The 10,018-nt window shown below is 56.0% G+C and overlaps 6 protein-coding genes across 6 annotated transcripts; 1 reads left to right on the forward strand and 5 right to left on the reverse strand.

Moving 5' to 3' along the window:
* Nucleotides 1-677: 677 nt before the first annotated feature.
* KLTH0E05632g (60S ribosomal protein eL8) lies at nucleotides 678-1,448 on the reverse strand (the record flags this gene model as incomplete). The annotated part of the gene is made up of 1 exon (XM_002553680.1): nucleotides 678-1,448. One exon carries the CDS (start codon nucleotides 1,446-1,448, stop codon nucleotides 678-680), a length of 771 nt encoding a protein of 256 aa, XP_002553726.1.
* Nucleotides 1,449-2,080: 632 nt separating this feature from the next.
* GUT1 (glycerol kinase) lies at nucleotides 2,081-4,141 on the reverse strand (the record flags this gene model as incomplete). Its single annotated transcript, XM_002553681.1, has 1 exon — nucleotides 2,081-4,141. One exon carries the CDS (start codon nucleotides 4,139-4,141, stop codon nucleotides 2,081-2,083), a length of 2,061 nt encoding a protein of 686 aa, XP_002553727.1.
* Nucleotides 4,142-5,405: 1,264 nt separating this feature from the next.
* Nucleotides 5,406-7,250, forward strand: FPS1 (Fps1p; the record flags this gene model as incomplete). The annotated part of the gene is made up of 1 exon (XM_002553682.1): nucleotides 5,406-7,250. One exon carries the CDS (start codon nucleotides 5,406-5,408, stop codon nucleotides 7,248-7,250), a length of 1,845 nt encoding a protein of 614 aa, XP_002553728.1.
* Nucleotides 7,251-7,307: 57 nt separating this feature from the next.
* GOS1 (Gos1p) lies at nucleotides 7,308-7,952 on the reverse strand (the record flags this gene model as incomplete). The annotated part of the gene is made up of 1 exon (XM_002553683.1): nucleotides 7,308-7,952. The coding sequence occupies one exon, from the start codon at nucleotides 7,950-7,952 to the stop codon at nucleotides 7,308-7,310; it is 645 nt and encodes a 214-aa protein (XP_002553729.1).
* A 58-nt stretch (nucleotides 7,953-8,010) lies between these two features.
* Nucleotides 8,011-8,487, reverse strand: ATG10 (E2-like conjugating enzyme; the record flags this gene model as incomplete). The annotated part of the gene is made up of 1 exon (XM_002553684.1): nucleotides 8,011-8,487. The coding sequence occupies one exon, from the start codon at nucleotides 8,485-8,487 to the stop codon at nucleotides 8,011-8,013; it is 477 nt and encodes a 158-aa protein (XP_002553730.1).
* Nucleotides 8,488-8,661: 174 nt separating this feature from the next.
* Nucleotides 8,662-9,453, reverse strand: SDH2 (succinate dehydrogenase iron-sulfur protein subunit SDH2; the record flags this gene model as incomplete). Its single annotated transcript, XM_002553685.1, has 1 exon — nucleotides 8,662-9,453. One exon carries the CDS (start codon nucleotides 9,451-9,453, stop codon nucleotides 8,662-8,664), a length of 792 nt encoding a protein of 263 aa, XP_002553731.1.
* Nucleotides 9,454-10,018: the final 565 nt, after the last annotated feature.

Raw genomic sequence — 10,018 nt, forward strand, 5'->3', positions numbered from 1 at the left:
GAGGAAACTCGTGGACAAACTTCATAAATTTTCACGATAAAGGGTACACCAGGAAGCGATTGCTTAGAGAGAGAGCGAGCAAGAGAGAGAGAGAGATAGAGCAAGAGAAGCAGACCGCGCGATTGCGCGAGCAAGTGGCGGCCGGACCCCACTACGTACTTCTTGGTCTTGGCAAGCAGGATGCCGTGGCCAGCGTCGGAGAGCCCGAGCGGCGCGGAAAACTTTGCTCTGCATTGCGCGGCATGGCACTTTGTGCTTGGCAATACGCGGTGTAAATGACTAGACCGTAACTTGAATTACAGACTCACATCTCCCCGGCCTATTGAGACTAAACGTTCTAAAAACCATTGAAATTAGCCTCATCGCCGATGAGAATGACTCTACCATACTAGTATACAGGGCTTAACAAGAGTGCAGCGGTTTCTGTAACGTGTGTGCGATTGGAGTCGTCACTTCAATAGAGCTTCGCTGTTATGCCCGGGTTACCGTCAACATGACAAGTGGATATGTGTCACTCATGTAACCGAGCGCGAGAGCTCCTATAATGACCCAACGCGACACGCACGCTTCAACAAAACCGGCGGGAAGGAGAATGGCGCGTGCTGAAAATGCGCAAGTGTGATTTATAAGTTCATATATTAAAAGGGACTGAAAATACGGGGTTTTCATCGATGAACTTAGTTGGCCTCGGAAGCCTTGGCTCTCTGGTCCTTCTTGGCCTGAGCCTTCTGGCCGACGATACCACCACCCCAGTGCTTCTTGGTCTCCTCGTACTTCTCCAAGTAGTTGGCGTTAACGGTGGAAACCAACTTAGCCAAAGCGGACTCGTCCTCCTCTCTGACCTCAGTCAAAGCAGCGACGGCGGAGGTCTTCTGGTTGACCAAAGTACCCAATCTAGCCTTGCCCTTGACAATGGCGTATGGGACACCCATCTTCTTACACAAAGCTGGTAGGAAGACGACCAACTCAATTGGGTCGACGTCGTTGGCGATCAAAACCAACTTGGCCTTCTTGTTCTCAACCAGAGAGACGACGTGGTTCAAACCGAACTTGACGACGTAAGGCTTTGGAGAAGCCTCCTGTCTGGTCTTACCCTCAGCGATGGCAGCAGCCTCCTTGGTCAATCTCTCCTTCTTCTCAGCAGCAGTCTCAGGTCTGTACTTGTTGAAGAGCTTGAAAGTCTCAGAAGCGGTGTTTCTGTCCAGAGTGTGTTGGAACTGGGCAATGGCAGGAGGGACCTTCAATCTGATGGACAAGATCTTCTTTTGTCTCTGCAGTCTGACGTACTCTGGCCACTTGACGTATCTAGACAAGTTTCTCTTTGGCTGGATGTCCTGGCCGATACCGAAACTCTTTGGGGTAGAGTTGGTCAATGGGTTCTTGGCCTTACCGGCCTTGCCGGCCTTGGAAGCCAATGGAGCTGGAGCGACTTTCTTACCTGGAGCCATTCTGGATTGATGCTTTCTAGTTCTGCTGACGTGAAGGTGTAGTTGGTGGATGGCTATAATGTGTTATATAGTTGTGCTGTGAAAAATTTCTGATGCGCGGAAGAGTTTGCGTGGATCGCGTGACATGTGCTTTTTGAGTTTTCTTTTGATTCGCGAAAATTTTATTGGTGTATGGGTTGAGGCAGTCAAATGATAATCACTGTAGGGTTCTGTTATTAGAGAAGTTTGGTGAAGTCCAGGGTCCGAATCCTACGTAGGGAAGCAGTGATGTTATAGCCGTGGTTTGGCGCACAGAGGGGCGAAAAATTCTGAGCGAACCAGGGCATCTTCAAACATTTCTCCTGCTGAAAGAGAAGAAAGGCCCCAGCTTTATTTAGGATGTGCGGCACGAGTGCGTGCGATCAGAGTTGGTGTTCGTCGCATTTATGTGCTTCTACAGAAATCTCAGAGTTGAGACTGGCATCCAGTGCACCTGATTTCGTTGAATAGCCGGTTAGATCTTGTATACAGTTTACACACTCACGAACTTGAGCACTTGGATCGTGCTAACATCAAGTCCGGTGCATTTTAACATCAAATGTCATCAAATTCAGAATATACATTAATTAATGAAGGATATCGTCAAAATCACGCTACATGTTCTTGGCCGTCGCGTTATCGTGGGTGCTCTGCTCCACAATGTTCATCCAGCCTCTGGACCTCTCAATCGCAGCCTCCCACAGCTTCCACTTCCTTCTCCTTTCAGTGTCGATCGACTTGGATCTGAAGATGCGTGTGCGGAAGGACTCTTCATCCACGGGTGGTCTGTTGCCGGGCTCCGTGCCACCGTACATGACCCACTTCTTGACGTCTTTGAGGTCCTTCCACAAGACGCGGTCCTCGCGTTTCTCGTACGCCAGCGCCGCGGCAATCGCGGCGCCGAGCGCGGTACACTCGGAGCTCGCGGAGGTCCGTACTTTCACGCAGGGGCCCAGGATATCGGCCTGGATCTGCATAACCTCCTTCGAACGCGACATCCCTCCGTCGACTGCAAGCATGGACAGTGGTGCCTTCTCGTAGGTGCCGTCCGCGACCTCCTCGAGGAAGTCGCGGTCCTTGCGGCCCTCGCCTGCCGCGTCAGAGCTCATCGCCTTCAAGATGGCGCGGGCCTGGAAGCAGACGCCCTCGACGGCAGCGCGGGCCAGGTGCGACGCGGTCGTATGCTGTGACATGCCCATGATCGTCGCGCGCGCGCTGGCGTCCCAGTAGGGCGCGAAGAGGCCGCTGAACGCGGGAACGAACACAACGCCGCCCGTGTCCGAGACGCGGGACGCGAGAGGGCCGATGTCCTCGGCCTTGGGGATTAGGCGCAGGTTGTCGCGCAGCCACTGGACCACGGCGCCCGCGACGGCGACGGAGCCCTCGAGCGCAAAGTGCGGCTGCGCGTGCTCCTCGTTCTCAAGGTGCGGGAACCAGTAGCCAAACGTCGTGAGCGCGCCGTGGCTGGAGATCAGTTTTTTGGTGCCCGTGTTGTACAGCAGGAAGCAGCCCGTGCCGTATGTGCACTTGGCCGCGCCGGGCTTGAACGCGAGCTGGCCCACGAGCGACGCGCTCTGGTCGCCCAGGCAGCCCTGGATGGGCACCGCGGGCGTGCGCGCGCAGAAGTCCGTCAGCAGGCTCCACGCGACAGGCGTGAGGTTCGTGCGCACGCACTCGGGCAGCGCGAAGTCGCCGTAGTACTCCGCGGACGACACGATCCGCGGCAGGTTCACCTTGTCACGCGCGAGGTCCCAGTAGTTCAGCAGCTCGTCGTCGTAGACCAGGGTGTCCAGGTTCATGAACCCCGTGCGCGACGCGTTCGTCACGTCCGACACAAACGCGCGGTTCGAGGTCAGGTGGTAGATGAGCCACGTGTCCACGGTGCCAAACATCAGGTCGCCCGCGTCGTAGCATGCGCGCACCGCGGGCTCGTTGTCCAGCAGCCAGCGCAGCTTCGAGCACGAGAAGTACGTCGAGTACAGCGGCAGCCCGGTCTTGGCGCGCAGCCGGTCCTGCACGGCCTGCGGCGTGCTGTTGCGCTTCTCGGTCACGATGGCAGACGTGCGCGTGTCGTTCCACACGATCCCGTACGGGACGACCGGCTCGCCCGTCTTCCGCGACCACACCAGCGTCGTCTCCCGCATGTTGGCGATGCCGACGCAGCGGATGCGGTAGGGCGCGAGCCCGTTCGACACGCGGCTGCCGTTGACGCGGTCCACGCTCACCAGGTTGGCCGCGAAGCACTGCACCACGTGCGCGAGGATGCCCAGCGGGTTGCACTCGACCCACCCGGCGCGCGGGAAGCTCAGCGTGGGCACGCTGGGCCGCTCGAGGTCCTCGATCTCGAGGTACTCGTTGGCCTCGATCGCAATGCCTTCCGCGGAGAAGATCGGCTGCGCGGGGCTGGGCGGGCTAGCCCGGCTGGCGCGGCGGCTGTCGCTGCCGCCGCCGGCCGCGGCCGCCGTCGTCTCGTCTACGCTGTGGCGCCGCTTGCCCACGGGCGCGTACTTCTCGCGCGATGCGGACGTGGAGTACTCAATCTGGTGCTTGGACACTTCCTGGCCCAGCATGTTGAACAAGATCACGCGGGACGAAGTCGTCCCCACGTCGATCGACGCCACCAGCGGCACCTCGCTGGGCTCTTCGGTGGCCCCCGTTGGCGCTGCGGCGGTCATATCGCGGGAATGCGTCGGGGGAAAGGGGTTGAGGGTGTTTCGTGCGCTGTGCTCAACGCTGCGCGCTTGTGCTTCTTCTACTGCTGTTTCTCTGCGGGGGTGCGAAACTCGGACGCGGCGGTTCTGGCGCGGGGTCTTGGTTTGCTGTGCAGACGGCGGGTGAAGATGCTTGCTTCCTTGCGCACCAATGGGGCCGCCGACGACGCCGACCCTCGCCCATTATATACCTTTGCGGGGAAACCTCCGTAAGTCCGCGGACGCTGCGCGGCTCCCTGTTGCGGTGGGCACGCGAGATTGCCGCGGGGCTCAGAGGGCCCAGCCCGGCGGTTGCGATGGCCCCGGCGCGCGGTTAGACGGAGCCGGACGCGGCGCGGCGCGGCGCGGCGCGGATGCATTGCCACGGACTGCGCTGCTGCCATAAGCGCGTGCGCGGGGCACGCGCTTACATGAGCCGTCCTGCGTGTGGTCAGGCCGCGGGTGCTGAGTCACGTGCGAGTTTTGCTCGCTTCGGGCCACCGGAGTCGCTGGAGTCGCGGGCGCCACGTGGCGCGTTTGCTACGGGCGTCGTGGCCGCTCGGGGAGCCGGCGGCGGCTCGAGGGCCCTGCGCGCGGGCTCTCGGCGGAGCAGTGTGGGCGGTGCTCGACTGCGCCTCCGCGGCTTGGCGTCCGGGGCTGGGCGCGGCGGGCTGGGCGCTCGTCACGTGGCGCGGTGCGGGTAAGAGCTGGCGACGCGCTCTTACGTCAGCTCGCATGCGGGCGCGCGATGGGATCACGTGGTGATTGTTTGGGCGCAGACGCATTGTTAACGGCTGACGTTAGCATGGCGCGTGACGACGCTTAGGTCAGCGCGCGGCTGTGTCCCGATCTCGCAGGCGAGACCGGCACGTGATGAGTGGTTCACTGCATCACGTGGAATGGGTGCCGGCGCGCCGTCCCAGCGCTCAGGCGCTGGGACGGCGGCCCTCTCGTTATGCTCTGAGTGGGCGCGTGCCGCAAGCGGCCCGCACGCCGGCCAGCTCATGCGCGCGCGCTGCGCGCGCTCGCAGGGCTCCCAGTTTTCCGCGCAACCCGTTTTCTACCCGTTTCCACGCACGAAATTTCATTGTTTTGCTACTTGCGCCCATGAAAAATAACGAGACGATGACTTGACAATCCAGCTTTCGACAGGCTTCTCCTGTCTCACCAGGCCCACAGCGTTTACAAGTCCCACGGCTCACACTCTTTCCTTCCAGTCCCGCGTCTTCCTTCCCTCCGCGCACGCCTCATGAGCAAGAAATCTCTCCCCGATTCTCAGGATGGCAACCAGCGAAAACCGCAGGAGTACATGAACGACTTTCTCTCGGACGCCGAGAGCGGGTCCAATGTCTCGCACGACCAGCAGAACGGCGGCGACGGTGGCGAGCACTACATACCGTCGCGCGACTTTGCGCCGCAGCACCGGATCTCGGCGTCCGCGTCGTACGTGCCCCGTAACGGCGAGGGCGGCGGAGGCAGCAACTACGCCGTGCAGCAAGTCGTGCCCAACACGCACATCCCAATGTCGCGGTCCAACTCCGGCAACAACGGCAGCGGCGGCGGCGGCGGCGGCGGCGGCGGCAGCGGCCACTCCACAGGGTACCGGAATCGCGCCCAGAGCGGGGTTTCCAGCAACTACATGAACATGCGCTCTGTGCAATCCAACAGTGGCTCCGCGCAGAACGTCAACCAGCCGGAGGCGTCCGCGGACCCCCGAGACAACGACATCCCGCTCATGGTCAAGCCCAAGACCCTGTACCAAAACCCTCAGACCCCGACCGTGCTGCCGTCCACATACCACCCGATCAACACCTGGTCCACGCTGAAACAGACGTACCTGAAGGAGTTCCTCGCAGAGTTCATGGGCACAATGGTCATGATCTTCTTCGGGTGCACCGTTGTCTGCCAGGTGCGCTCGGGCCAGCAGCAGCAGCGTGTCACATTCCTCAAAGAGCTCTCTGCCAGCACCCAGGTACCCGCGGAAAACAAGATCGAGCTTCTGCAGTACCTCATGCCGGTCGACCAATTCGGTACCTACGACGACGTCGCGCTCATCTGGGGTGGGGCCGTGGTCATGGGCTACTTCGCGGCCGGAGGTAGTGCTCTTTCCGGTGGTCACATGAATCCGGCTCTCACCCTCAGCAACTGCGTGTTCCGTGGTTTCCCATGGCGCAAAGTGCCCGTGTACTGGGCCGGTCAGTTGCTTGGCGCCTATTGCGGCGCCTTGATTGTATTCGCCTACTACATGCCCGTCATCAAATACGTCTACCCAGACTGGAACGGCAACGAAACCGTTCTCGGTATGTTTTGTACATCTCCGCTGCAGTACCTCGACTCTTCCCGCCAGTTTATCAGTGAGCTCATTTGCAGTGCTGTTTTACAGGTTGGCATTTTCGCTTTGACCGATCCTTACACTTGTCTGCGTTCTGATTTGTTCCCGCTTATGCTTTTTGTTTTAATCTTCTGCTTGATCGGCGCGACAGCCTTGCAAACCGGCGCCGGCTTGAACCCTGCGCGTGACCTTGGACCGCGGCTGGCCCTCGCAACAGTGGGCTTTGAAAGCGACACTCTATGGAGAGCCCATCACCACTATTTCTGGGTACCCATCGTCGCCCCATTCGTCGGCACCCTTCTCGGGGGTACTGTCTACGACATATGCATCTACCAGGGGCACGAGTCTCCACTCAACTGGCCATACTCCCTAGTAAAACACAAGGCAAGAAGGGCGTGGAGCAACCGCCCTCGTTTTTACAGGAAAAGGGCAGGCTCCGACTCCGCGGTCAGTGACTGGGAATATGACAACGAAAGCAACAACGCCAGTGCTAGAGACACAGATAATGAGGATACGCCGAAGACAGGGTTCTTCCCCGAATCTGATCCTCAAATTCAAAAGCACGTCCAATTTAAAAGCATGTCCAAGAATTTCAATGGCAAGAGAAATCCTGTATCGGGCATTCCTACCATTTTCGAGGAAGGCGATGATGACGATGTCGACGATGCTGATGAAGCCGCTAGCGGCAACGAAACCGAAAAGAGGCCTCCCTTGAAGCCTAAATCGTCGAAGTCATTTGATAAAAAAGGCAAGAAACAGTAATAACGTGCAGTGCCGGCCTAGTCATAGGAGTTTTTCTGTAGTGTGTTTTAAAGATATCTACCAGGTAAAGAACAGAAATAGTATACATAAAGTGATTAAGGAAGCAAGGATAACCGCATTCTTCTTTCTTCTGGTGTTGATCTTAGCAATGACCTGATTAATACCAGGAACGCGCTGCAAAGTCTGCATCATTCTGTTGTTTGCGGTCTGCAGCACGGTTCTTTGAGAGGAAAACTGGTCCCTGGTATCCCAGGCCTGTGAAACTAGGCTGTCCACGACATTGTGAGACTCGTCTATGCGGCGTGCCTCATCCTGGATATACTTATCCTGGTCTTGTTCAGACTGCTGTGCTATGTCTTTTTTGACGCTGAATAAAAGGTTCAGGCGGTTGCGCTCTTGCTGGATCGAAGACCGGAGATTTCTGAAATGTTGCCAGTGTTCTTGCAAGATTTCTCGGTGCCGCTGAAGTTGCGATAGCTTCGAAGCAGAGATACTGGGGTTCTCGTTGCAGATGTTGCTCAAGGAGTCCACCACCTCTTGCCGCTGGGTGAGCAGGCTATCTAGCTTAGAGTCAAGATTCCTCTCCTGAGATGTGGGCTCGGAGCTTGTGGTTTGCGCATACTGCGAAAACTTGGACAGTAGAGATTCAGTTTGTGATTCCAGGGAAATTGCTTGGCCTCTCACAGTCACAAACGAGGCCATTTTCTCTCTTTTTAATCAAAGTACGGTTCGGGGAATTTCAGATGTTGTTGGTCGAATGTCATACATCATCAACGAATAAATACGTGTTAGAAAAACACGGGTCAAACAGCGACAAGTAAACAGAAGCCCAGCGTTTAAGGTAATGATGCTTCACTGACCCTACTATATGTGAGGTGTCGCAAGCATGGACGCTAAACCAGCTATCTTTGCGTGCTTCGTGCAGGTGGTCAAGGCCTATGCTAAAGTCCTGCACGTTCATGAGCCTTGATAAGTCAGCAGGGAAGCATGGACGTTGCAGTTCAGCTCCTTGCTCAGTTGTCGCTTCCCATATCTTGAATATCAGTCGGGGCTCTTGGTACGTCTGCGAGTACCCTATCTCAAACTCATACGTGTAGAAGGCCAGCGTCGGATGCTCCGCCAGCCCTATGAGCGCCTCGCCGTTCAGAGAAGCATGCACACTGAGACATTTTGGCCAAAGCTGTAATACTGGAATTAGTGCCTGGAGCTGTTCGCGGAACTCGCCAAGCGGGATCATGGATCTGTGAGGTTGGCGCTCAACTTTGACTTGTTTTGTTCTAATAAATATAATGATAAATAGTGTGAAGGTGTTGATATTTCTAATAAATAATAACGCGAAAGCCTCGAAAAATCAGCTTCTGGGGCTTCCCGTATGTGGAGGGTTTTGTTGAGTGCTTGTTTTCACTCTTTCTTAGGAGGTAGCCAAAGCCTTCTTGATCTCGGCGATAGCGTAACCCGGGTTGAGACCCTTAGGACACGTTCTGGTACAGTTCATAATGGTGTGACATCTGTACAAGGACATGGAGTTCTGTAGCATCTCTTTTCTGAACTTGGAAGCCTCGTCTCTGGAGTCGATCAACCAACGGTATGCCTGCATGAGAACCGCTGGCCCCAGATACTGCTCCTGGTTCCACCAATACGAAGGGCACGATGTCGAGCAGCAAGCGCAAAGAATACACTCGTAAAGACCGTCTAGCTTCTTTCTGTCTTCGATGCTCTGCAAGTTCTCCTTGCCGTCCTCTGGCATCTTCGACCTCTGCAAGTAAGGCTGCACCGACTTGTACTGCTTGTAGAATTGCGTCAGGTCAGGAACCAGGTCCTTGACGATGTACATATGTGGCAGGGGGTAGATCTTGGTCTGCTTAGAAACATCTGTGTCGATCTTGCACAAGCACGCTAGCGTGTTTCTGCCTCCGATGTTCATCGCGCACGAGCCGCAAATACCCTCTCTGCACGATCTTCTCAGCGTAAGGGTTGCATCCTGCTCATCCTTGATCTTTAGTAATGCATCCAGCACCATAGGTCCGCATTTGTTCAAGTCAACCTTGAACTCTTGCAATTTTGGCTTGTCGGCAGGGTGGTCCGGGTTCCAACGATAGATCTTGAATGTCTTTAGTCTTGGCTCCTGTACTACCTCAGTAGCTAATCCTCTCCTTGCAACCACTCCTGCTATGTTCCTCTTTAAAATACCGCTCATCATCATTTCTACCTTTCTGTTTCGGACCGGAGACTATTTGCAACTCTCATCGCCGCTGCTCCATACTTTGTTGGTTTTATATACACGAGCGTATCCCCAATCTCGGAGCCGATAGGCTACAGAGAAATGAAGGTCAGGCATCGGAGCAAATCGGAGTGTCGCATTAGTATAAAGTGATATATGGTGTATCAGAAAGAAGGAGTAAAGAACTCAAATGCTGAAAGGGGATATTGGGTGTATTAAAGCGATGATCGGAAGGGCCTCGGTGCTTTTCGGGTGTATTCAATCGGTGTACTTTATCAGGGTTCGTTCGGCGCAGTAAGTCAATACCCTGGCCTTCGTTACTCTTTCAACAACAGTAAAGATTGAATTCGCAGGAAAGCGCCGAACTGAAAAGCGTGATCGCACCATAATAGCCAACTTTCGTCCCTAGAACTGTCACTAACGAACGTGTCTCAGCCCGGGATGCCAAACCCGGCTCGTAAACAAAGTCACCATAGACGAAAATGTCATTGAGCATGAGAGATAATAATACGCCTGTAGGTCTTAACGAGTGGCCTGATAAACGCCG

This window comes from Lachancea thermotolerans (assembly GCF_000142805.1).
Source record: "Lachancea thermotolerans CBS 6340 chromosome E complete sequence".
Taxonomy (NCBI): Eukaryota; Fungi; Ascomycota; class Saccharomycetes; order Saccharomycetales; family Saccharomycetaceae; genus Lachancea; species Lachancea thermotolerans.